The sequence below is a fragment of the Serinus canaria genome, chromosome 4A (genome assembly GCF_022539315.1).
Source record: "Serinus canaria isolate serCan28SL12 chromosome 4A, serCan2020, whole genome shotgun sequence".
In the NCBI taxonomy this organism is placed as follows: Eukaryota; Metazoa; Chordata; class Aves; order Passeriformes; family Fringillidae; genus Serinus; species Serinus canaria.
The window spans coordinates 4,190,767-4,218,668 of record NC_066318.1 but is presented as its reverse complement, the minus strand read 5'-3'; the positions used below and the strand labels follow the sequence as shown (position 1 = coordinate 4,218,668).

Sequence of the window (27,902 nt, the reverse complement as noted above, 5' to 3'; positions counted from 1 at the left end):
AGTCCTGAGGATAGCATGTGTCACAGCCTGGCTGCAGGGTCACAGCCCTGCAGCCTTTACCTGCACTGCTAGGAGACACTTCAGCCTTCAATTCCACATGGATTTAACATCCCATAAATTAAACAGCAGCTTTTTAACATCATATTCCAGCAAGCGCTGAAGACATGACAGAGCTGCTGGTGCTCTCCCTTCTGCTGGTGGCCAGAGAGAAAATTTCTTATCAGCTAAGGGACAAAAGCAAAGTTTGGTAAAAGAGTGCTTGACATAAAATGACCTGCTTAAGTGATTCAAAGATTTAAGTAGGTTCTTGACAAGAACACTACTATTTTCAACTGTTAATTTCAGTTGTTGGGGGTTTTAGGGCTTTCTACAGAATTAAATCATGCACACCCCCAACTCCATCAAAAAGCAGTAGCCCAGGTTTCCTGAGATGTAAAACTACACTGGATTAACAATAAGCAATAATTATTGTTCAGCTTCCCAACTCTATTTCTCCCCAGAAGTAGCACACCCCTTCAGCTCTGGCTGCACTCCTCTAAAACTGACAGCACTCAAACAGCAAGGCAGCTGGCAGCTCAGGGACAGCCAACACTGAGTCACTTCTGGAGTATCCTAAACCAAAACTAGGTTACATGAGAAAATTCACCAAGAGCTTTTCTCATTGTACCAAAGAACATGAAGAGCATTCAGAGGTTTAATCAAATTTCAGTGCTGCAACTTACAGGGAACCACAAATTTTTAATAAAAGTGCACACTGCTATTTCTTTGACTTCAGTTACGGTTCCCAGTGGCATTCCAAAATTCCACAGAATACAAGACTGTAAACACTAAGTCATCCAAACTGCTTTTGGCAATTGTCAGTTTGCTTCCACTCATCCCTTTGTTTGTTTTAATGCTGACTGTGCTCCTGAGAGAATATCACATGCATTTCTGTTTGGCTTTTCATCACTCTCCTGTAATGTCCTCAGAGACCATCTCACAGAATGGGATAAAGCAAGAGGGAGATCTGATCCCAGATGATGCCTGAATTCAGCATTTGGGACATCGTGGAGCTGCTTAAGGTCAAAGGGGAGGAAGAACAGTGAACATCATTCTGTTTCCCTTTGCAGGTGGCAGCTGCAGGATCAAAGTTGCTTCTGGTATGCAATTCTTGGGATCTGTGCTGCAACCAAAGGCTCCAAGAGTCTTTTTAGCTTCCAGTAGATTCTCAAGTTTAAAAAAACCCCTTGAACTCAGACAACTCCTCCTTTCTGCAGGAATCAGCCAAGTAAGTTTTTCATATCCTGAGTACTGTGCAGCAGCATTTTTAATGTGCATCCTTTGCTCTAGCATCTTGTTTTCTACAGCCATTAACTGAGAACAAAACAAGGAACAGTATCTGCAAGGCTATCAGTACACCAAGCTATTGGAGGAGTTGCTGTTGTTCCCTGTTTTACAACTGTGCAACTATGTCAACAAGAATTTCTTCTCACTGGAAACTGTCAGCTATGTCAACATTTCAAGAGGGTTTTTTCAGCTTTTTTAATGAAGAAGCTTTTCAGGAATTCTGAAACCTTTCTTCAGATTTCTGGAGAAAGAATTCAGCTCAAGGCCGAAGCTTGTCCTTTCCATTTAGAAGGGGCCATTCTGTCATCTGCTGCTGGGCATTCCTTCCCCTAAAGTCTTCCTGGCACACCAAAGGAAGTGACCAACTCCACAGCATTTTACCCTCCCTGCAGTGCTAGGAACCAAGAGTCAATCCAACTTGGGCATGGAAAAAAAAGTTAAATTACTGCAAATGATGCTTTTGAATTACTGCATGGAATAGCTGAACATTTAGACCAGAAAGTGCTTCCAAGGTGTGCTGCAAAAGGAGAATTCTAATGGTTTAAATTCACTGACTACTGAAAGGAATATGAATCTATCTTATGGAAAACACAGCCATGACCAACTCTTTGAAGAAGTTTCAAAAGCACACAGAAAAAAATCACATTCAGAAATAACTCAAGGAATCTACTCAAGAAATAGTTCATTACAGTCCTCTGAGAGCCCTTCCTGAATTAATCTTTTTTAACACTGTGTTAGTAAGAACTGCTGTTCTTATTCCAGAAATTCTCAGCTAGGAATAATAATGCAAATAAACATGATTTTAGGATCAGAACTTAAATTTAATTATAACTCCATTAAAAGAAAACTCACATCTGTCTGCTACATACAGTGCACTTTTAAAAGGTATTATTGCAAAAAAGGTTCCTCCCCTCGTGCTGCAAAGTGAAGGGGGAGCAGTTTTTGTAATAGACTGTTATGCTTAATATATGTTTTAAATCATCTTCCTGCTATAAAACCATCAAATGAACTCCATGGTATTGCACAAAGCATAAAAGAAGCTGCCATTACACAGTTTTAAACTTAATAAAAGCACAATAAAGAGCAAAGTAGGAATGTACCTTTCATTTGGGTTCCAAAGGTAAGTGCCAATTTTGCAAACAGCTCCGGGTCTTCGAATTTATCTTCTTCAGCTTTTACCCAAAAGCTGTTTTCTCCTATTTCTTGAGGCTCGATCTGCAAGAAAAACAGCATCTCCAGAGTCAATGAGGAGTGCTTTCAGCAGCCCAGTAAAACAAATGCTACAGAACCTCTGTGAGAACTGGGCTGATGAAGTTCAGCCCCGTTCTGGAATGTTCTCTCCCTGCTGTTCCTGCACCAGCAGGGTGAGCTGAGCTGCCCTCTGGCCACAAAGGGGCTTCACTGTGCTTCTGCCACTCAGCAAGTTTTCCAAACAGAACCAATACCAGCAGCTGGCTTCCACAGTGCTCTGGCTCTCTCCTGATGACCTTCCAGAGAGATCCCAACTCTTCAGCACTCCCTTTCCCTGCTACCTGAGACCTGCATGGAACAACTAACCAGGACATGAACTGGCCATGGGGACCTTGCAGAGGCTGAGCTCACTCAAGGAAGAAAACACTCTGCAATACAAGCTGAAAGACAACTCTTCATGTATGACTCAGAACGCTGTTTTTTCAAAATACTTTCCTCTCACAGCTTTGAGCATTTTATTAATTATTGCTTATAAATTTGTTTAAATGAAAATAATTTCCAAGGGGTATTTAGCTTCAAGATGATATGCAGGGAATTGAGCAATACTGCATTTGTCAGCCTCACTCAAATTTCCCTGCACATTTTCCTGGTCCTCCACCTTTCAGCCCTGCTTTAGCAGCAGCTCCAGGGAAGACATTTTAAAAAACTGCCTTAATCCAACACTAATGGGGAAGACAGTTACAGCAAAAGGGACTAAATTAAACAGTAAGAATTTTATTCCTCAAATGATGGCTCCTTAAAAGTGATGATCAAACAGACTTTGCACTTTCTCAGTAGGCAGGAGATCTCTGGCACTGTTCCCAGAGCACTTCAGCAAAGCGTCCATCTGCAGCTCCTTCCCATTGTCACAGCCAGCGCTCAGACACTTCAGAAATTATTCCCACAAACTCCCAATGGAACTGATCACAAGGAAATTGGCTGCAATTACCAATATGTGTTATAAAATAAAAGCTTGCTTTTCTCTGTGCTTACAGGACAGCAGTCTGTCCCACAGTCACAAAACTCCTTCAGTGCATCCTGACCCAGTCCTTTCTCCCCAAGACATTTAATTCCTCCTCCCACAAGGAAGAAGGGAAGTTATCACTTATCCTTTTATGCAATTATTTTATAAGAATTACAGAAAAATAAAGATTTTCCAACTGATTCTAAAGTTTATTTAAATTAATACTCTGAAAACATGGAAGGCTGTTTAATATCAGTCTAGTTAAATATATTGAAAGCCTGTTTTTAAACTATGGCCACCAGATACACTTTCAGATTGTTTTAGCACATCTCCAAATATTTTCAAATCATTTGAAATCAATGAAGCATTAATTCTTCTGCCAAAAGAGACTATAAATTGGCATGCCACCCATTTCCACACAGGCTCTCTGTCAACCTTCTGGATTCCTCCTCCAAGACTGGTGGGATTATTCTGCCGTTTTGTTACCTCAAAGACTTTTGACTACTCAAATTTAGAGGATCCACACAGCATGGAATATCTAAAAGTCCTTTCATTTGCCTTGATGGTTGGGTGATTTTGGGACTTTTTCCTACACCAAACATCAACATATCTGGTATATGTTATACCACTAAAATACTGCAAACCACAACTTCAGGATGCCATGATTTAGTCTTGATAACAGATCAAATTATCTAATACCCCATTATTTACTTTATTTACATGGAAGGAGCAGTGGCTACAGTGATCAAAAAGGGGTTTTAAATCAACACACCACAGCACACACCTGGAGGTTTCTATAACTTCTCCTGCTAGAGGGACTGGATATACTGAGAGGCAGGGAATAACTGGGAACTGCCTTAAGGGTTCACCTGCAGATCAGATTGTACTTGCACGTCACTGCTCAAGAGATGTTTAGATTCTAAGAAGGTTTTAAAAATGAAATGTGATTAAATACAATCAAGCTAAGACACTGGAAGCTCATGATGCCCGAACCTTTCCCTTGAGCAGTCCCATGGCTCCTCCCAGTGGCCACAGCCCTGCTCCAGCACATCACTGATTGAGAACAATAAATATCTGGGATAAATAATCAACAAGGGACATTAGGGCCTGATATCAGCAATCCCCGAACTCACAGCAACATCAAACGTCACCAATTGAAAAAGCTTAGGTTGGTTTGCTTTGCTAGGTTGGTGTGAAAGCTGCTTTAAAACAGTTTGGAGATGGATGTATGTTTATATGCAACTTGATGCAAAGCTGCTTTGGATGTTGACTGCAGCTGAGACAATGCACTGGAGGTAAGCTGGCTTCCTGGGACACTTGGCACAACAATGAGCTCTGCCAAGATGAACCTGCTGTAAAAATCCATCACCACACGGTACCAAGCCTATCAGTGCAGAGCAGGAGGGGAAGGAACATCACCCCCACCCCTGCTGGCATACCTTGGACCAGTTGATTCTCTTCATGGAGACTTCCAGCTTGTACTTCTTCTTCTCCTTCATCCCGTGTGGCAGAGCTGGCACCACCGGGAAGGGAGCAAAGAGAGCACCTCCAAGAGGGGGTGGCATCGGGGGCCCCCCGAAAGGCGGTGGGGGAGGGACTGCTCCCCCGGGCAGAGGAGGAGGAGGAGGAGGCCCTGCTCCTCCAGGCAGAGGAGGAGGAGGAGGAGGCCCTGCTCCCCCAGGCAGAGGAGGTGGTGGGGGCACACCAGGCAGAGGAGGGGGTGGTGGGATGGCTGCACCGGGCAGAGGAGGGGGCGGTGGAGGAAGGGATGCACCAGGTAATGGAGGAGGGGGAGGAATTGCTGCTCCACCTGGCAGGGGAGGGGGGGGAGGAATTGCTGCTCCACCAGGCAGGGGAGGGGGGGGAGGAATTGCTTACTCCACCAGGCAAGGGAGGTGGTGGAGGAATTGCTGCTCCACCAGGCAAGGGAGGAGGAGGAGGAATTGTTCCTGCACCAGGGAGGGGAGGAGGAGGAGGGATGGCTCCACCAGGGAGTGAAGGCGCTGGAGATGGTGGGACATTCTCACTTGGGAGGGCTGGAGGTATTGCTGGGACTTCTGTCAGGCCTGGACCCTGCAACATAACAGAGGAATTCCTTTCATCAGTGACAGCAGGCAGTCTGATATGAAGCTGAACCAACCAGGATGGTTTTTAGCCAACTGCATCTCAAGAAAGTGAGAAATGCAACTGTTCTATTTAAATGAGAAACAATAACAATAGATTATCCCACGTACCATAAAGCTGCCAAGTAAACTGAATAACCTAGCATTTTTATAAAAACAAATTGTTTCAATTTCAAAGAAAATTTAATAGTAGCAGTAACATTTAAGTGAACAGAACAGCATTTTATTTCTTACCAATGCACAAAACATTTATCCCACTTAGGATACCCCGGCAAGCTGGGGCATCAGAGAAGGGAATAACCACGCTGGATTTTACCAGCACTCCTCTGCTGCTGGGAGATTTCCCCAGCAATCAGTGGAGCAGCTGTTGCAGTGGAAGAGGTCACAGGAGCACAGTTGCTCATAGCTATTCTGACATCTGAAGGGGTGAAGGGTGTGCAACAACCTGTCCTGCTGCCTTTTGGATCTGTCTGGGGGGGCTTCTTTGTTGAGAGGAAGAGACAGCAATCACAATATCCATTCTAATAAGTTCTTACTAATTAATAAGGAAGAGAAACAGCAGCATGTCAAACCATCAGAGGGGTGAGTGCAGCTAAAAATAACTGCCATCATATTCTGTGGGGAGCATAACACCAGGAAAGGGAACAGATACCAGAATTACATGGTTCATTAACCAGTGGTCAGCACTGCTGTGTGCCCTGTCATGTCTGGATAATCTGAACTGTGTTAGAATCAATAAAACAGGATTAACAAGTAATTAGACTAAAAGTACATTTTTTACTTTGCACAGGCACAATGTGTTTCTTTGGCTCACAAGTCACAATGCAACCATTGCTGGAGAACTCATTAAAACAGACTGTCACATCTCAGTGTAACACTGGCCTGTAGGAATCTGTACCAAACACCAAAATGGGCAAGAAGGAAGTAAGAACAGGAGTGTCTGGGTCTCCACTTCATGCCCAAATAGGAAGTGAGGTCACAGGCTTTAAGGCAGAAAAAATAAATACAAAAAAGGAGACCTTGCCTAGCATTGAAGGAGTTCAAAATAAGCCAGACTGAGGCAAAAGCACTAAATCATAATATCTGTTAGTTCCTAAAAGGTATAAATGACCTGTCTAAAACATAAAGCTCCTTTAAAAAAAAAAATAAAAAAGTCTTATATAAAAGTGTAAGAGTAAAAAATATACATAAAAACCAATAGCCTTTAAAAATAAACACTTCCAAAACAACAACTTTCTGCAAAGCATACAGAAGCAGCAATGTGAAAGCATAAACAAATACCTGCAGGAAAAGAAAAAAATCAGGATGGATGCAAGATTTTTATAGGCTAAGGAACGTTTTCTCTCAATAAAGCAGGTGCCTGGGACAGGTTGAACATTACTATTTGTAAAGTCTTACCTCCATTAACTATCCTTATAACTTATGCTGGCTGCCAAACAAATCAATCCACCTTTACCAGACATTCCAAACTCCAGACAGACAAGTTACTCTAAGGCAATTTTTTTCTCAACTCCTCCTCAAAAAAAAAAAAAATCACTTCAGCTGTGGAACTTAATGTGCTATTATTTTATTATTTTATTACCTGGGTCCGGAGCTGTTTGACTTCTGATTCAAGTTCCTTGATTTTCTCCTCTCGTTTCTGCAGCTCTGCTTGCGCCTCTTGTCGAGCTGTGAACTCTTCATCAAACTGCAAAGATTTAACCAGCACAGGAGAGTTGGTCCAGTTGTGGCCACACCAGAGCCTACACTGGTGGAATTCTTTGGACAACATCAGAGCTGCAGCAATCGAGGCACTTTTAACCCTTTCAGAGGCATTTTTCTATCTAACATGTTCACTTTTAGCAGCACAATTTCTTCCACCAATAAGGCAGTGACAGAACCACTCAGAACCAGGCACTCAGTTCAGGGTCTTCCCTCCAAGAGAACACTGCAGACTTCTCAAACCAAACTCGAGTACACATCTATTGCAGCAAGCTTAAATTCATTCAAAATTAAACCTGCAACCATCATGTTCAAGAACATGTTCTGCTATTTGGCCTGGAAATGCCTACTTACACCAGACCAGCAAGAAACACCAAAATTTGGAATTATTTCAATAACCACCTCCATAATACCTGCACTTCAGTACTACTGCAGCTAACACAGCACATTCATTCATTTTTTAAGCTTATACCTGCACTAAAGTTAGTTAATTATGATTATTTCAGAACAGGAGAGCAACAAGTGGAATTGTGAGAGCCACTACTTCCCAGTTTCAGCTGGGAAACAAGCTGACTGTGCTCCTGTCACGGTTCTGTTCCACACCATGAGCAGCACTTACCTTCCTGGAAAATTCTGCTGCTTTCTTCTCACTCTCTTCTACTTTAGCCTTGTCCACACATGCATCTAGAATTGAATTAAAAGACCACACACAGGTCAAGTCACACTATCACAGCTCTGAGGTGCTTCCAGCCATCATTACCCTGTGAGCCCATGACACAAAAGCAACAGGCACTTTTATTTTTGACCCTGTCTCATTTCATGAAAGGAACTACAGCATTTGGTCTGGTACTCCACAAGCACACCTGTAGCTGACATGCATATTTCCACAACACTGACAAAATTCCCAGCCAGACTAAGTCCAGACAGAAGAACACATAGAAAAACAAGGTAAAACTGCTTAAAGAGTACAAACCAACAAGATGTGTAAAATTGATGTCCATCCTTCCTCTGTATTTAAAATCTGGGTCCATGCCACTGCAGTGCAGCACTATCTGAGACACACATTCTTCTATGATCTTGTAATACTGAGGTCTAAAACAGGAAACATTTACAAGACTATAAGAACATGAACAAGACTTTATGCAGTTGGGGAAAAGGGGCAACTAGCTCTTAATATCTGAATATTTCAACTACCAGAAGAAGCACCAAGTTCAAATTGTTATTTGTAAATATTTTGGATGTGATGCCTCGACCTTGCTGTGACACCATGCTGCACATAGGAGAAGTTGACACTGAAAAGAGCAGATCCAAGACATGTGGGAGTATTTTTAATTATCAGCTTCCATGTTCTTTGAAGCAATGAATATATCAAACTTGAATAAAGAAAAAGTGCCCAACAAGTAAGAGGTTTTTGGGATGAAGGTGTTAGACTAAGCTTTGAGTCTTGGAAATAAACACAACTATATTTACCAAGACCTTTTTAATACTAATACGGAGCAAAAAGGAAAATAACACATCAGTCTCAAAGAGTGACTTTTTAGGAATGACCTACTCAGTTTACCAGGGTCACAATTTCTGTTCTTGCCCCTACTCCCCCCAAAACACCCAGCCTGGCAGCTGGCACTCACCGGACATAGTAATCATTCCTGATCAGGAGGAAATGTTGGAGAATTGACAAGAAGTAATTTTCAGAAGAAGTATCTTTCAACATGTTGTACAGCAGATGAAATACTTCGCTCACATCAGTGCAAACATTGTTAAGAAAATAACAGTACTTAAAAACTTACAAACTTAAACAACAAAAGCCCAAAAAACCCCACTGCAGTCAGAACAGCCACCCCACCCAAACAGCTCCCCAGCCAGTTCCCATTGTTCAAGTAAAACCCCTCCACATGTGGGGTGTGGAGGGGTTTTACTCCTATCCTTAGCAGTAAATATTATTTCTCCACTAAGATTGTGCACAGAATTTGTGTGCCCAGTTGATCAATTAGGACACGTTCCATTATCAATCAGAACAATCATACACAGATCCGTGGTTTAGAATCCTGTAAAAACACTTCACACAAAGCTTTGCTTCCCCTCTGAGCTCAGCCAGGCTGGTGGCAAACACACACTGGTCAATCTTGGTCATTTCCTAGAGATGACCCTCACTTGTAATTATCTGTTCTGCACAGCAACATGCCAGGGGATTTTACAATCCTCCGACTGATTGCCTCTACCTCCCTCTGCTTCCTCCTAAAACCTGCAAGCAGCCACTCTGAACTTAGGTAATTTTAAATTTCCTGCTAGAAAAGGCACACATCTGTAGTGCTTCAGAACCTGCAAGAAATTTTCTTCCTTTTATTATCAAAACTCATTTTTCTTCAAACTTATGATCTTCCACGGGTATAATTTTATCTCTTCATGTATTATGAGACAGAGTTTAGCTTAATAAATGTTATTGATGAAAAATTAATTCAGTTCCCAATGACTTACATTTGACATGCAAATTTAAGCACTAATTATCCAAATATTTTCCAACAAAAAAAGCAACTGGAGAGAAATCTGCTTGACAAAGCCCCTGGTAAGACATACAACTGAGACAAATAACCTGCACACAGAGCACTGTAATTTCCATTTAAGAAAGTTCTGAAACAACACAAGTTACAACAGCATTTCCTTAAAGGATATTCCATTTCAGCTTTGATGTCATTGAGACGATGTGACAGTTCAAAGTGGTCTTCATCTTTATTCTCATCAAACACCCTCAGCTGAATATCAAGCTCGTCATTTTCCTTATCTTTCAAGGCCTGTTTTTCAAGGTAGAGCATATCTTAATTTTTCCTTTTTTAAAGCAAGAATCACCCCCCCGAAGGACAGGATCGCGATGAAATAGAAGACATTAACCTTAAGAAGAGTTGCAACTCAGTGTCTGGGGTTTTTTTATTATAATGATTCAACTGAGAAAAACTGAAGGCAAAACATCAGCTCACAGAGCAGGTGTGAGCTACAGAACAAACAAGAAGAAGACTTCCAGTTGAATCCATTTCTCTTAATGGGACATAGCAGGTCCTGCTTGTTAATGTCAGAATTCCATTACAAAAACCACAATAAGTCTACTTAAACATTAATTGACATGAACTTAAGAAGTTTAAAGAAGTGCAAAGAAGATTTGTTTATAATTTCTGTTCCTCACTTAAGCTAGACCATGGCATTAAAGCATCCACAGGACAAGAAGAAATACAGAAGAAAAAAAACCAAAACCATACAAGTTAGCATTTGGAGCAGAGGAAAATGTGCTTTTCTTTTAAGAAATGCAAGGACTGGTCCTAATTCCCAGAGTTAAGTTTAGCTTCCAACCAGCCAAAGCACATAGAAGTTCCTCCCCATCCATTGATGGGAATGCACTCCATGACTGAAATGGAGCCTGGATTTGTCCTGGCTGGGTGCAGCCATGTGTGCTCCCCAAACCAGGAGCAGCCTGTGCCAGCTCCAGTGCTGAAAGGCAGCTCTGGGTCTGAACAGATGAAGAGCCAGAGCTCTGGATCCCCCTCCTGACCCTTTTTCAAAACATGAGCTGTTCAACATTCTTAAAATAGACTGTTATCACCAAATATTAATTGCTTTTACACTCAGATCTGCATGGCAGATGTTGGTACACCCTCCCAAGTTTTCTATCATATCATGATTTGTCACTATTCAGTTTCTTTGCTACCTAACCCACCCCCCATTCTTAAAGTTTTATGGCATTTATTGATTCTATAAAATAGCTTTCAAGGGATTAAAAAACCCAAAAACCTTGAGTTCTTGAGGCTTTCAGATGTTCCACAGCAAATAAAGCCAGTCTCAGAACAAATTTCTGATTTGATTTTTCCTTAAAATGTCCCAGTGCATTCTCAGCAGGCAGATTAAAGAAAACCAGATTTCACAGAAAACAACAGGAACAGCATATACAAAGAAAGTTAATCCAAGATTGGTTCCACAGCCAGATTCACATGCACTCCATGTGCTTTCAGCTCCTTATGCAGCATTTGGCTCCCCTCATTTCATTTCTAATACACTGACTTGTTTTGACTACTATTCTGGCTTTTACAGCTCAGGAGAACCTGAATTTGTAACTCTGCAGGCTGAAAGCAGATTTGGGTTGATAATCTGACTCTCTGCACCCCAAATCCTTCCCATCTGCTGTCCTGGTTAAACAGTTGGGTTATCTTCAGCACTCACAGTGGACAGTAACCAACTCCTGGGAACAAATTACTTACAGGCAATATTTTCTTCAGGCCACAACGTAAAAACTCATTTCTCAAGTGTATCCTGAAGTCAAGGTCCTCAGGAGATGTAACAAGGGCATTGATGAGCTGCATGCATGCCACCTGTAATCAGAAACACAGAATGGAAATCAATTTCAGTCACTCTTTCAGTGGAATTATAAAACCCAAGATGGAAATTATTTATCATGAAGCACACATCCAACACTTGGGTTTATTTCAGTATATCAAAGACTGCTCTGTTTCCATATCAGGATGCTTCCACTGTATCTAAAGAGTACCACATGAATGATCATTACAGAATAATGTCATGGACTGGTTTGAGCTGGAAAGGACCTTAAAGGCCACCCAGTGCCACCCCTGCCATGGCAGGGACACCTTGCACTGCCCCAGGCTGCTCCCAGCCCTGTCCAACCTGGCCTGGGACACTGCCAGGGATCCAGGGGCAGCCCCAGCTGCTCTGGGCACCCTGTGCCAGGGCCATCCACCCTAAAGTCATGCCCTAGTTATTCCCAAACTAAAGGTGCCCACTGTACCTCCCTCTGTTTCTCCTCAGCATTCACCAGTTTGAAAGCAAACTGTTTCTACAGTAACTAAAAACTTCAAATCCCCCAGATCAGAACCACCCAATCAACACCCATACCCAAATTAAACACATCACCAGGTGTTTTTTCCATTCCTGCAGAGCACTTGTTCAAAATGCCTGGTCTCAGGATAGTGGCTAATGCTTTAATTGAACAGCTGTGCACTTTAATTGATTTATTTGAAAACAGGTAGACAACAGCACCACGCCAAAAGTGCTGATCCACTTTAAAAGACCAAAATGGGACTCAAGGGAAATAGCAAGTTTGGTAAAAGATGTTAACTGCAAATAGAAGTAGCTTTAGAGTAGGACAAAAAAAAAATCAATAGCTGCAGTGGAAAAAAATCAGATAAAAAGCACCTTCCTGTTTTAATTACATTCACTATTTAGCTTTAATAGAACACCTTATGGAGTCTCAAATTTCTATTAAAACACCCTTTTCAAAGGCACTCTCTTGATAGAGCTGCATCTTCAGATAATGCAGTATCATCATGCTTGCTTGAATGATTCTTGTTATTTTACTACTATGACATGACTTAACAAGCCAAAGCACATGTCCAAGCTGAAATTAATAGAGAGAAGAGGTGCCATCTGCTCTGATTGCTTCTGCCAGAGAGACTCTGCCTTAATGGCTTGTGCTAATACGTTCCCAGCAAAGAAGGATTTTGTCAGAAACAAGGTAATGAGTCCTGCAATTGTGCCCTCACTGAGGCATCAGTGAGCTTTGGGAGGGGGAGGCTGGCAGGAATGGGGGGTGGTGGCTGTTGGGGGCCTTAAATCAACAAGGTCATGGAGTGGGAGACAACTCCAGAATGAATTCTTCAGTGATAGCACTATAAATATTAGAATGTCATTTATAGAAACTTATTGGCCATCATTAACTCCTCAGCTCTGAAACAAAAGGTGCTGATGGTAAACACAGCATTAAGGCAGCTACAGCTGATGTGGATTTGAGCCAAGGCTGGGAAAAGGCATCCCAAGGATACTGCCCTGCCTGCGTTTTTCCATATCTTTCAGCCAAGGTAGCTGAAAAATAAATTTTAGTACAAAATGTGCATAATTACTGTATAATGAGAAGGCCACAAGTCAAAGTCATCATTTGTTGGATATTCAGCCACTCGGACTCTATGCAAAAACGGCAGTACCAAAAAAACCCAACCAATCCCAACTAAAAAAACCTCACATCTCAATGCCAGCCAAAACTCTGGGCCCACAGAGCACAAAAACCTCTACCCATGGACACATGAGCAGCAATGAATGTGATCTAAGTCATGATACTGGCACAGATGATTTTATTCTTTTATAAAAACCACTTGGAAAGCTCACCCTCACCCTCAGAGAGGCACCAGTGGCTGGTGAAAGGCACATGTTGAACACACAGAACAAGGAATGCAGAGTCCTTGCTGACAAAAGTACCAATAAAATCCTGCTGCACTTCCCTCATCCCAAAAGGAACCCTGCCCAAAATGGGCACACCCCATGCCACACCTGCCATAATTAGCATATATCTGAATATTTAAGAGGCCACAGGTACTGCTGCCTAAAGTAGCAGCAGTAGGACCAGATTTATTACCTGAACTTGAACTTACACCAGGCATCCAAGGAAAGAAATATCACTCATTACTTTCTTGAGTAGGGTCAAGATTTCTTAATCCTGTTTTTGGGACAGGAAGTGAGTTCCTTGGCCTCCCACCACTAACAAGTAGAAAATCTAGTACCAGCAGGCCAGTGGAATTTATTTCTCCTTTTTTACTGATGAACAGCACTAAAAGATGTTGTGTGTGAATCAAAGCTCACCAAGCCATACAGTGCTCAGCCTTTCCCTGAAGCACACACACAAACTCACCTGCAGCTGGATGAACTCGTGGTTCTCCAGGCCCTCCACAATCTGGGAGAAACGTTCCTCCCTGCTGTGCCTCTCAGCAGCAGTGGTTATAGCACCTAAAAGCTTGTCCAGGCTACGAGAAAGACAAAGTGTCAGGAGAGCACAGCCCAGCCAACTCGCTCATTTTAAACACACCCTGCTCACACAACTCAAGGCTTAGTGCTCTGACAGAGTTTAAATGCATTTATCCACAGAAGCTGAAAACAATCCAAGAATCCAGTGTTAGAAATGTCTACCAGATTAATGTTGAAATAAGAAAAAGGGGGAACTAAATCTCTATATTATTTCAGCACTGAAACAACCAATGAGGGGAAAAATTCCCTCCCTTTGCAAACTGTGCAAAGGGAGGGATTCTTATCAGTTGACATGTTTAACATCTATAATTCTAATAAACTGTGCTTTCAGGAATCAATGTTTTAATATATTTATTGCATAGAAGACATGAAGTTTGCCCATTTTAATCTTCAGTAAATAAAGACAGTGGTGAATTTACAGGAAACCTATGCCATGTGATCATGTTTGTTTTAAAAATCTCATGGGCAAGTGCTAAAAGTTGAACTGTTCCAAAGCCCAGCTGTAAATGTAAACTCCTGGTTCCTGTGCTAGAGATGTGATTTGTCCTTTCACACCTCCCACTTCAGCCAGTGTGTGTAGGTCTCTGCCCATTTGCTTTTCTCTGACTTAATACTGCATTAGGGGAACACAACAGGTCAAGTCTCTTTAATTTTAAACCACATTATTAAAGACTTAACCCATTAAAGAGAGGTTACCATTGTTTCACTGACAACTTTTCTCACCTGTGTCCAAATTAACAACTCATGAGCACCAAAAAAAGCTTCAGTATCTCACTCACATGTTTTCCTCCCCAACAATGCAGATAGCAGAAAGGATTTTCACTGTCTCAGTCATCATGTGGGGTTGCTTTGGATCAATAGCTCTTGACAGCAGCAAGAGGCTCCTCTCATCTCCTAGAATCCTTTGCAAACCGTACTGGCAGAAAGAAAAAGCTCATGGTGAAAAGGCTGTGCTTGCCTTGGAAACTCATCCCCAACCTGAGATCCTGAGGGATTCTCCCAGCCCTCCCTCCTAGAGGGGTTTGGCAGCACTCCACCAAAACCCCACCAATCCCCTGGCCATCACTGCTTGGGGACACAGGTCAGGGTCCCCAGACTTGCACTGGAGGCTTTCTCCTGACAGAGAAACAGATTCAGCTGCTCAGGAGGACACCAGGACCTTGCAAAATCAGCAGCCACCCAAAGACAAGTCAGGTTTTATTTTCTGCCTATATCTGAAACACCACAGAAATATGAAAAATCTGCTTTTCTCCCATTTCATTGGACAAGTTCTTCTGTGAGCTTTTTCTAAACTGACAAAAAGTAATTATAAATAACTTTGATACAGTTTTATTTGCTGGGAAAGATACATAAATACAAGACTTCAGATTTTGCTATGAATAAAGTAAAATTACAGGTTTCACACATCAGCTTCTAGAAGGTACTGATACTCTAGCACAGGTTACTTACTGAGTAACCTGTGCTAGAAACAAATCAGATGCAACTTAACCTAACCCTTCACCCATGACCTACCAACTTAAAAACTGCAGCTAAAAAGAGATCAAATGCTACTCAATTTAAATCAGTAAAAAGTATATTATCTTCACAAACTTGTACTGAAATCTGAATTTGGAAAGCTTTTTTTTTTAATCTTCCAAGTAATTAATTTCCAAATTTTCTTACCTTGAATTTATGCTATCATCCCCTCTTTATCAAACATTTTACTTCCAAAAATCAATAATATTTAACAAAACTAAGAAAAAATGCAGGAAGGTTCATGAAGAAGACTCTCAACAGAAGTAACACCAAGTCTAAGAGCTGCATTCCCCAAGAGCTAAACACTGGAGATAAAGCTTGCCTTCCCTCTCCAACATTTACCATGTTATATACATGTTGAACTCAAACCCAAACATGATAAAACACGTGAACTTAAAATAACACTTACTTTATTGTTCATAAATGCTTTGAGGCACTGGATAAGTTTATGTTGATTCTTCTTATCAATACTTTCTTGCCTTGAAAGAAAAGAGGAAAATCACACAAGGAAGATCCTCACAACCTCCCCATCCCTCCCTTCAAATGATCCAGGTCCTTACTGTTTCTTGTCCAGAAGCTTTTCCAATGCATCCAAAAGGAGCCCAAGACCTTCATGTCCAAAATTGTTAACCCAGCTGGAAAAAAAAAAAAAAAGAAAAATGTTTTTAATTATTTCTTAATCAAATGCAGAACTTGCAAAGCTATTTCTGTTACTGCTTGTGCCTCCCTTCACAGGCTCTACTCTGGGTCTCACCTCCCAAAAGATCTGATCAGCCATGAAGGCAAACAGTTCCAACAAGTACAAGCTGCTGAAAGCCACAGAGAAAGGTGAGGAGATAGTGCAGACAGCTGCAAACATTTCCCTGCTCCTGGTCCAGGGTGCTGAGAACACTGCTCTCCTGTCAGCAAGCATGAACATAATTACTCTGGTTCCCAAAAACCCCCAAAGCCCACAAGCCTCCTGCTAAGCAAAAACAGCATGATGAAAACTCCTGCAGAAATTGCTCTGCTTACCTGACCGGGTTGCTGGTTAGAGACACTCTCAGAGACTCCAGGCAATTCAGAAGTTTTTCATCTGAAATTCCAGACCGCAGTTCATGGATGTATTCTTGGGAGGACAGGGTACATTCGTGCTTGCTGTTTTTGAGTCCCCCCTAGCACAGAAGGCAGAATGCTGCTGAGTGTTTGAGTGATCAAACAGTGCTCAGATGATAAAACAGAAGACTAACATTTCCATATGAATTTCCAAATCACAGTACAAGTATTCAAGACAGCTGATTTGACTTGGATTTGTTATCAGTGTTTAATACTTCAGGTTTTAAATCACAAGGATAATTATTTTTGCTGGAATCTTTTCCATTTTGACTAAAATGGAATATCAAAATTTCATTCCATCATTCAGCTGTATTAACATATTTAATGAGAGTGTATTATACATCTACTTCACAACACTGTATTGGGAACAATCATAAAGAGAGACATAGAAAAAAACCCCAGTTCATGCCAATTCCTGAGCCAATTTTTGCTGTACCACAGTTCATGTTTGACCCTTAATAGAGATCTCTAGGGGATCTTGTTAGCTGCAAAAAAATCACAAGAAATTTGACAGAGAGCTCCCTCCTGCTGAAGTACCACTACAGAAGAAGAACTACTTACACAGTATTTCACTATTAAATACCTGAATATCAGTTTTTAGAGCTTTAGTATTCAAACTCTTGAACAAGACAAAACATTTTTCCAAAAGGTGCAACTAATCTTTCGTACAGCTCTGACAAGTTGCAGCAGGCTTATCTCAGAAGAGTGGTTTTGATTCATTTGCAGCTCCTAAAGCTCCTTAGCTCTGAAGGGTCTGTTGAAGAGAGCCTGATAAAGATGTCATGGGTGCAAAGGCAGTATCAAGTGCCTGTCCTAGAAGAGGATTTATATGCATTTGGGTTTAATTGTATCACTTCCATCACAAATATTCCATCTTTTGTCTCCCTTTCACAAAGCTTCACTTCTTATGAAGCTCCTGGTTTGCTCTCTTCCATTCATTTTCCAAAAATACACCAAGTATGGCTGATGACAAAATGACTTAGCTAAATTTAAGTTAATGGCTGTGACCCAGGCAGATTCCAGGCACAAACCAGAACTGTGCTCACAATGTACTTTCAGATTCAGAACAAAACCAGGACAGACTGACTGCAGTGAGACATCAGGGTCCTCTGCACTGTGTCAGCTTTGAAGCTGTTCCTTGCTGACAGGCAAAGCACCCTCAGCTGGGCATCACATCAAAGGGCCAAGGCAAAGATGAGTAAGAAAGATGTAAAGGGACTAGAGTCAGTCATCATCAACATCCCCAACAAAGAGATGCTCCTCCACCAAAAGAAAAAGGAAGAAATGGGTGGGGTTGTATTTCTAGGAGTAGGAGCTGATTGTAAATCAGATTAATACATGAAAAATCATCAAATTTCAGAAAAATCATCACTCTGAAGGACCATAAGGTAAAGAATTAGGAAAAAGGAACAGCTTTACCCCACCCGTTGGATGGATGGGAATCAGAAAAGTGCACATCATCTACACAGTACAGATCCAGCTGGGCACAAATGTCATTTCAGCCCTTCCCCAAAGGGTAAAAGAAGAGAACAGAAATGCTGCTGAGAGCCACAAAATGTACAGAGATGAGGCAATGGCAACTTCTATCAATGCCACTGCCTGTTCAGCTGGACCCTGAACAGCACTCTAGAATGGGAGACAGTGGCTTCTCCCAAGAGATGAGTTGTCCTTCCACTCCAGCCTGCTGCAAGCTCCACAGGAGACTCCAGTTCAGACTGGGGCAACCTGAAGTCTTTGCTACTCTTTGTTCCATATTTAAACCAAGGTGAGATCTTGCTGCCTCCTCTGTCTGTGCCACCCAGGCCACTGGTGAAGCACCTCTGCTCTGCCTAGTGCCTTATTTTCAGAAGAGCCATGACTCCCTAAAAATAGATCAACAGTTCAGAAAGAACTGGCAGCGTGCTCTGCTAAGGCTCCTTCCCACTGCCTGCAGGACAGGCACATTTCTTCACTGGATCTTTAAAAAGCACCTTGAACTGCACAGCAATAAGGAACCAACTCCTCTTCCTCATCTTCCTCCTCCTTCGAAATGGATGGTCACTCAAGACAGCTCATAAATTCCATTCTTGAAATCTTTCAGAGAGTTTTCAGCTTACCAGGATTACTTTGTTATTCCCTGCAATCAATGTCTCAGTCTCAATCCAGTTCACCTTCAGCCATGCTAATTCCAAAGCTGAACCAGGTGCTACTTCTTTTATTTCCCTATTCAAAGAGTTTGACTGGAACACTCTTTTTAAGAATTGCTATGTCTTTATACAGATCAGATTTTAATACAAACATTTCTCATTTACTTTGAGGTGTAAGGTCTCAGTGAAAAGTGTTTTACAGGAGAACACCTAATAAAGATGGAAGCAAAACTGAAGTAGAAAGAAACTGAGGAGGGTTGGGTCCCACATCAGAATGTTCAGAGATTAAACCAATGCTCAAGAATGAAAATCTTAGCAATTCCTTTATGACTGGTCACATTCAGTGTTACAGTTAAGGCAGAGAATGATTCCCTGGTGCCAACTCAAATGAGAGCCTGCACCCACAGCAGACCCTCCAGTGCTGAGGATCCCATGTAAAATTTAAGTAAGTTCAAGCTCCCAAGTTCCCATAAACAGGGAAACATCTCCTCTGCCATCTCTACAACCCAACAGCACTACCAGGAGCATCCCAAAATTCCTCCCTGATCACAGTGGATCTGTAAATCTTGAAGGGAACAGCTCCAGGTGCTGGCAGAAGCAAACAGGTCCTAAAGGATGAACCCTGGAAGAAGCACACGGAGTGCAAGAGCTCTTCAAGCAATGATATGCAAAGCCATTCACCAGGCACAGCATCTCTTATTTTAGTATTTAGCAAGTTATTTGCACAAAAACATGCTTTTAATGCAGAGTTGTTCTTGCTCTCTATCAGACCCTGAACTCAAAGGCATGGGGAAAAAAACATCTTAGAATTTCCCCCTACCCACTGTGGGAATATCAGCTTGCTTTATAAAACAGCCTCTTTACAAAGCAGCTGTTCAGGCTAATTCCCAGCAAAAGGAAATCACACAGCATCGGGATTATTTTGAAACTGGTTTTAAAACATTGAACTGGAAAATTAATAATTTGTCCCCTCAAAAATCAAATACTTTTAAATACATAAGCACAATGAAGATGTTTTCCTCAATTAGATGAAGAACCTAATTAGCGTGAAGAATTAGTGTGCACAAAACTAAAAAAGTACTGGTGAACATAAAAGTCTCTTTAAAGGCCACTCTGAATAAAACAAGAGAAAAATATACAAGAATTTAGTGTGTAGGAGAAAAACCTAACTACATCTGAGGTGATGATTGGGCAGTTTGAAGTCATAGATTGTTCTCTGTTATTTCTACTACAGAATTTAATTACTGAATATGATCTAAGTAGAAATCTTTGCTGTACCTGAAAAGCCTGTTTTGGCTGTAATCAAAAATAAAGTCCATCCATAATTTAAAAGAACATTTTTGTTTTTAACTACTATTTTAAATCCATATTTAATTATTCCCCAAAAAATCCTATATACGAGGAAACAAACTTGCTGAACTCACTCCAACAAATTAAATCCCAAGTATTTATCTATAATATTTGAATTCAATCAAAACAACATAAAATGTAGATGAGTCCTTAATAAAAGTTGTGCTCTTAGTGATCTCATCTTAAACATATTGACCTCCTGAATCCTCTAAATCAATCTTATTGTCACATTGATCTGCTGAAGTTGGCATTCCCAAGACAAGCTATGAATAACAACAATTAGAACATAAAAAATTCCCCACCTAAACAGAATGAAGCAAGCCAAATATTGTCAATTTTAAATTTCAAGTGCCTGCCTTCAATAAAAGGCAAGACAAACTTAAATGGTATTTGTTGCTCTTAATGAAGAGATGAGCTCAGTAAGTTTGAAGTATTTGGAATCAGACTCCTGAAAATTCGAAGAAATCCCTCAAAAGCGTAAGCAATGATCTCATACTGGTAAGATCAACACGACTGAGGTGGTTGACAATTATTTTGATAAAACAAGAATTCAGTTGTGCCCACTGAACTTTTACAACCCAGATACAAGTCCAAACTATTCCAGCCTAATCTCTAAAAAGGGGAGTTCATAAGAGAAAACAAAACTCTCGTGTTCGTACTCACCGGAACTTTACTTCCGACTATCTGCATGCAGTGGTCAGCCAAGAGAGGTTATTGTGTAAAAAAGATAATAATAATACATAAATAAACACAGCACAGAACTTAGTAGGATGTAGTTGCACACACATTTTTCAGTGTTTAATCATTAGTAGTAGTTACGTTCTTTTATTACTTTATCAATCTGTTCAGGGGTTAGAGCTTCTCTACATGAACACAGCAGCTCTCCAGGAGGAGCAACAATCTCAAATTCTTATATTTTGCTGCTGAATCTTCAACACTTGACACATTTACCTACAAATAACTAAATACCTGTCTTGACAGCTACATCTTGAAAGATCTAAAATGCCAGTTGTTAAAACTATCAGGTCAGATATTTTACATATGACACTGAGAGCACACTAATGGCATAGTGACTTCCTTGTATGTATAACAACTGCTTTTATTAGGGAGCTTTTGATCTGTTTAGATGATGTCACCACTGAATTTAATTAAGTTTTCATTATCAAAAACATAGCCTACAGTTATAACTCCAACTTGCATTTCAGAAAATCTCACATGACATTTTTATTCAACTGCTCAGTATGGATGCTTTTAATTACATGGATAATTAAACAGTGATTTTCAGAATGCCATCTCCTCTTTACCATGGAACAGCATCTCTCTATATTCATGAACAAAAAGGTGCCTTGCCCCAGAGGTAACTGCAGGCAGGCACACAGCTGTGTCCTGTTCTGTCACCCTGCACAAATGCCCAGGCTGCTGGGAGCAGCAGGGACATCTGCTCCAGCAGTGCAGCCTCTCCTGCTCAGCTCACCTGCTGCAGGCTGCCAGCAGCCAGCTGACTGCACAGCCACCTTCACCTGCTCACCACTGCTCTGCTCTGAGATCTCAGTGGGACTGACTCTGCTCAGCCTCCACCTGCTTCATTTTCTACTCTTTTCCATTTTTCCTTTAAGAACTCTTTCAGAAATAAAAGTCCCTGCAAGTCTTTCACAAGCAACTCTTCTCTTCCTGAAGAAGTTTCCCCTGGAAGGGCAAGAAGGGATTGCCATCACCAGACAATCTCCTCTCCTAATCTATTATCTCCTCCTCTCACCAATGTTCAACTATTCAGTACAGCACAAAATGTCACCGGGGTCACTTCTGAAACAGCATTTCAATCCTTCACCAGTTCTCAGGTATAATTTCCATGGTCAACAATCTTTCTCTTCAAGTGAGAGAAGGAATGAGAAGCACAGAAAATCACTTCCCATGAAAGCATCCAGCTCATCAGCTTCTACATGTCCTCCATAGCCAAGGAAAACTTTCTTCACCCAGAGAAACCCAAAGTTCCTTTCTCAGAACTCTGAAGACAAGTGTTTCAGAAAAGCATGGTCAACATGCTGCAGACAGCACACAGGCAGAGAAAATGAAGCACCAAATTGAAAATCATTTGGTTAAGACAACATCAGCAAATGAGAGTGATATTTTCACATGAAGGGAGGGAGATCAAAAGCCTAATTAAAACAAACATGAAATGAACTGCAAGAAAAGTCACATCAACTGTTAAATGTGTTTTGTGAGCTCTAAGCAGAAGGTGCAAGTATTTGCAGTGTAAAAAAGGAAGACAGATAATTATCTGTGACAAAAAAGGTAGGAAATTTAAAGACAGATCATTTTGAATGCAACCAGCATTTTCATGGAAGACAATCCTGAAGAAAGGAAGGTTTGACAATTCATGATGCAGTAAAGATTGAGTAGGGCTTGAATTCATTGAGCAGAATAGTAGTTGCACTAAACAGAAGATGAAATTAAAAGTGAAAATGAGGTTGGGCGCCACCATAAGATCCCAATCAACATTTTAAAATTAACTCTGTATTTTAATTTCTTTTTTTTTAACAATCAAGATGCTAGCTATTTCAAAGTTAAATTAGGATAACACGACAGAAAGGTAATGTGTATTTCTGAAAGATTCCATTCAAATGCTGTGATTCAATTGCAAGAAGGATGTACTGAAGCACACAGACTTTAACATGAGTTGTTTTTCCTCTAGGAAAAACACTTTGCAATGTGTAAAATATCCACACTGGTGCTGACATAAGCCCAAAGTGCACATTCATGTACGAGGACCTTTTAGGATGACTTGGTTTTAAATTATTAGTACATTTAGGCAATGTCTTCCCAGTTCTGTGAAGGTTCCCATGCTGCAGCACACAAGGGGAGCAATGCAATGCATGAACAGGTCAGCAGTGAGCCATGCAGTGGGAGCCATGCTTTCCTCACTCAGCTGCACAGTTCCGGGGCTGCAGGCAGCTACATTTCAACTGCAGTGAACATGAGAGACATCACCATTGTTCAACTACATTTTGGGAAAAAAATGCAAATACTTCCATTTCTACTGCTACTTTCTACTGCTTCACTAAAGCATTTCTGCATACTAAGAAAAATTCCAGATTTAATACTGATCATCGAGCGAAGATAAAAACCTTACAAAGAATAATTAACAGTTCCCAAGGACAGTCTAGTTCATAACATTCACTGCCTAAGCTTGAATAATTCTCCAGTAATTTGTACATTTAGTTGGACCATGCTTAAAGCACTGGATTCCTTCCAGCACACACTAAAGGACTGTGGATTTTCTTTAAGATGAACTCATGCAGGAACATCACTCCTCTCAGAACTTAAATCACCACTTTCATTACCATTTCATCACCATTATAACACAAACTTCTCCTCACTGACGTTTATAATGTTTCAGGCAAGGCATTTGCATAATAATTGCATGTCATTGTCATCTTAATTTTTGAAATTTAACTCTGCAGAGGTGATTTTCAAGGTCAACAAGTCAACTGTACTGCTTGCAGTCTATGCTTAAAGATCACTTAGCCAGACACCAACATAATCTTTACTTATTTCTATATTTGCCATAGTCAATTTAAACACACACAAAGCATTGCTGCTGCATTTTATAACTAATTAATACAAAAGTTCAACTGCAGAAAATAAACTGCAGCTCTTCACTACTTGAAATTTTATTTCTCTACCCCAAAAATGTTGGTGCATCCAGTCTTCAATTTCCTTACACTTCTTGCACCCCAAAGAAGACAGGCTTGAAAAATTCTGCATGAAAGGTTAATCAATCAACTAAATTGCAGAGAATAATCAACATCAATGAGAAGTCAAAACATTTTTTTTATTCAAAATGTAATTTGGAACTAGTTTTAAGACCATCCTTTCACTAAAGGAGTCTAGAACATAGACTGCTACTGAAACCACCAAGAAACTTTGGGAAACAAAAATTCTTAAGACAAATTGCACAGAAATATGCTCAGGTTCCATCCATGACTCTACATCACTGGATTTGCAATTTCTTACAGTTTCCAAGAAAGGACCAAGTTTTGACATTGCCCAGCAAGTGAAATGCAAACTAACTGCATTTAGTTTGATGCAGCTGCAAGCTCTCACAAGTGTGTTAGTAACATAGATTCATTTTTTTCCTACCATTCTTGGATAAATCCAGATAAAAAATTTCAAGTTTCAAGCTTGAAAAGCCCAAGACTCCAAGCCAGGCTCCTTCCTCAGCGAGTACTTACGGATTTGGCAGTTGCAGAAATGTACTGGACAACCATCTCCCGTTTGGTGCTCAGGTCTTTGTCTCGTAAAGGAGCTTTACGTTCCTCGTTCAGGTTCATGTCCTCCTGCAAAGAACCACATCAGGAACACATCTCAGGATTTTTAGTAGTCTTTGTTCTTTTTAAGCTACTTTTGTTAAACAATTAATTTTCGAACAAACAGAAGTGACTTTTTCCTGTTTATCTGTGTGTGTTTGATTTTGCCCTACATGATTTTCTCATTTAATTCTGTCATCTCCAATGTTCATTGCTTTTGAGACTCACCCAAAATTTAAACTGCATCAAGGGGAGTTAGCAGTTGGGAAATTTGGCTCAAGAAGTAAAACCAGAGGACAAGTACAACAATTCTACATCTCAAGTTGATGCAGAAGTGCCAATTCTTGAGACGTTCCTGTGTTTTTCATGAAATGTTATCACAGTGGACACCATTCCTGCACTATCTAATCAGAGGGCTGTTATTACATGGATTAGCAGCTTGTGGAAGGGATAGAGCTGAAACTGTTCCAACTGATGTATTTAAAACAAGCCTAAAAGTCAAAATGCTCTGCTAGATTAAATCTATTAAGACACTTCTTTGAACTTGGTAAGAGATGAAATACAATGCAGTCGTTACTAGTCATGACTAGGCTTGCCATTAAAAGTCAAAGTAATTTCAGACTGGCACCTAAGAGCAGTCAATGCTCCTGCAGTCAGCACTGGTGAGCAGCCTTGTCACAGAACTTTAGTGTCTGTGCGACAGACCTATTGTCTCCTTCAATTACCATTACTTGGAAAAGTTAAAAACTAATCCCTTAACGAGCAAATCAAGCAAGAGTTAATTAACACTTATCCAATCCTTCCAAAGACATTCACAGCTCCACTGAACAGAGCAGAGCTACCCAGTGGAACAGGACAGTTCTCTTACCATCATTTTTTCAAAGAGATCCATAACTTCTTTCTCTGATAAGTTCATGCAGCGCTCATCAACAAGTGCCTGGGCATGTGGGATCTCGCTGATGGAAGGCTGAGAGTCGATGGGGTGCTGAATGAGAGGCTTCTCTTTCTTCACAGCTGATTTCCTGAAGCTTGTGATTCTGTCACGCTGCAAAGACATTCCAAAATAAGCAGAAATAGAGAAAAGCAGCCAATTGGATGGCAGCAATGCACATGTTTTTAGTTAATTCAAGCAGCAGAGTTAAACTGAACTGTAAGTAAAAATACTCTAATGTTTAGAGATTACTTTGCACAGAAAGATAATAACAGATAAGGTAAACTCATGACAGGTCACATGCAAAAGGGATTTAAATAATTCTCACTGATCCAAAATTGCAACAGCTAGGTTAAACTCTTAGCACTTGAAAATCTTCAGCTCATCTTCTCCCATTACTAATTATCCTGATAGTGAATAAATATGGTACCACACAGGTCATGGCCACTTCCCCCATGGTTCCTTCCCCTGAAGAGCTGTAAGTCTTTGTAGGACAACCGAAAAAGGCAGCGTGGGAAGGAGGTACTCACAAGTTCATCAGGCTTATAAAACATCCTGCTGAAGTAAAATCAAGTTTGTAGAGGAATTAATGCTCCAAGCAAAGCTCTGAGGAGGAACTCCTGGAATTAGTGCTGAGTTTTAGAAAGGCAGGTGAAGGGTTGCACCTATGGTTAAACACACGGCCAGACACTGCCAGGGCTCTCGGGTTAGGGCTGACACCAAGCCCCACTCCTGGGCTGGAAGCATGCTCAGTTACTGGGTTAATGTTGGAAATAACCAGCACCTTCCTAATAAGGCCATTTCTGTTCTATTTATAGCACAGAACTCCATGCTGAATCAAGTCTGAATTTTTTGATTTATTATCTGTCTTTATTTTTTATATACATACATATGTATGTTCAATTTGAGAACATCATGCATACGGCAATTTTCCTCACAGAACTGCTTGCATCCACAAATACTCCTGTATTTGTTTCAGACACTCAACAGCCTTATGAAGATGTGCTTTCATCTAACAGCAGCTTATGTAGGGTTACCAGGATCACTCAGAGCAGTCACTGTCATCTCCACCAAAACTTGTAAACCAGAATTTATATTGGCTACAACAAAACGAGGTCTGAAATGTCTGATGGAGACAGACTTTTGCAAAAATTTTGATTTATTTGCAAAAAATTTTGATTCATTTTAGATTAGTGAGTCCAGAGTGGAGACACTAGAGCAAGAGCTGCAGAGTATGGAGAAGAAAGATTATTATTCTGTTATTTTGGTTGGTTTTTTTTTTTTTTTTGTTCATTGTTTTTGTCGTTATTTTTGAGATCCTACAAGATTACCTTAAATCTGTGAAGGAAAGTGTCCCTAGATAAGCTGCATTCCCTTTGAATTTCTTCTTTTTTTTTTTTTTTTTTTTTTTGAGGGATGGGTGGTACAGGGGTTTTCTTCTTCCTTAGATATTTTTATATTTGTGGACAGAAGCACAATACCTATAAGGATACTGTTAATGTCCTTGACAAAGCAGGAATATAACTTTAAACCTTTTTCTACATTATTAGAATAGTTGGAATTACACTTTTGGGAACTCAAATTAGGGCACAGCCTGGTGAAAAGGCCAAGGATATGCCAATGCCTGAACTGCAGCCAATTGTAGCCAAGTGCAGTTTGATATTGACCATTCAACAGTCACAAAAAGTCATTTAAGATCCAACTGCAGCACACTGTCATCTGTTTCAAGTGAAACTCCTTAACACCAAATTTGTTCAATGAGATTGCTGGTGAGATCATTGGAAAGACACAAAGCAATCTCCTGTGTGATTTCCAGACACCATTTCCTCATTTCAGATGTGCAGACAATCATGAACTAAAGAACCAGTCTGGCTTTATTTTGTGTATATATAATACAAGGCTATCATTTTAATGAAATCAGTTTTGATACAACTTTCTGAAAAAATACCAGTTTCAAAGTATTCAGTTTATCAAGTTAGTGCTACTGAACACACACTTGTTCCTTGGCATTCAGTGGACATTTATTACCCAAAATGGTTCCACTTGAATCATGTGGCAACCAACTTTGAAGAGCCACTGCAGCCCATTCACTGGTAAAGAGAAGGTCAAGAGAAATAACACTTCAACTGTTGAGTAACAGTTTCAACATAGCCACAGGATTACTAAAGTATTTCACATGTGCTTAAGGAAGTTTCTCCAAATAGAAATCATGATTAATCTTCTTCAAATGAAGCCACAAATTAAGGTCTTTAGGAATAGTCACTCAAAAAATCTAATGCTTTCCTGAAATCTAATGCTTAATATCCTTATAAGAATGTTATTTTGTCCACAACATTGAGTAAAGTAGCATGCAGCGTGGAGTTACCATTGCAAATTAAGATGCTACAAAGACCTTACCACATCATCTGCCAAAGTTTTTATTTGAATATTCTATTAAAAAGAAAC

At 40.5% G+C, this 27,902-nt stretch overlaps 1 protein-coding gene across 1 annotated transcript in view; it reads right to left on the bottom strand.

Annotated features, from left to right (window-relative positions):
* Positions 1 to 27,902, bottom strand: part of DIAPH2 (diaphanous related formin 2) — a 168,167-nt gene that overhangs the window by 124,373 nt on the left and 15,892 nt on the right. Inside the window, exons 2-19 of the mRNA XM_050974361.1 lie at positions 27,855 to 27,887; positions 25,395 to 25,571; positions 24,452 to 24,556; positions 20,883 to 20,903; positions 16,663 to 16,802; positions 16,209 to 16,283; positions 16,058 to 16,127; positions 14,913 to 15,049; positions 14,021 to 14,132; positions 11,586 to 11,696; positions 10,015 to 10,133; positions 8,973 to 9,089; positions 8,318 to 8,436; positions 7,964 to 8,028; positions 7,226 to 7,330; positions 5,404 to 5,593; positions 4,960 to 5,330; positions 2,427 to 2,541 (exon numbers count right to left, since the gene is read on the bottom strand). Coding sequence (XP_050830318.1) covers positions 2,427 to 2,541; positions 4,960 to 5,330; positions 5,404 to 5,593; positions 7,226 to 7,330; positions 7,964 to 8,028; positions 8,318 to 8,436; positions 8,973 to 9,089; positions 10,015 to 10,133; positions 11,586 to 11,696; positions 14,021 to 14,132; positions 14,913 to 15,049; positions 16,058 to 16,127; positions 16,209 to 16,283; positions 16,663 to 16,802; positions 20,883 to 20,903; positions 24,452 to 24,556; positions 25,395 to 25,571; positions 27,855 to 27,887 — 2,182 coding nt within the window. The remainder of the gene's footprint in view (positions 1 to 2,426; positions 2,542 to 4,959; positions 5,331 to 5,403; positions 5,594 to 7,225; positions 7,331 to 7,963; positions 8,029 to 8,317; positions 8,437 to 8,972; positions 9,090 to 10,014; positions 10,134 to 11,585; positions 11,697 to 14,020; positions 14,133 to 14,912; positions 15,050 to 16,057; positions 16,128 to 16,208; positions 16,284 to 16,662; positions 16,803 to 20,882; positions 20,904 to 24,451; positions 24,557 to 25,394; positions 25,572 to 27,854; positions 27,888 to 27,902) is intronic.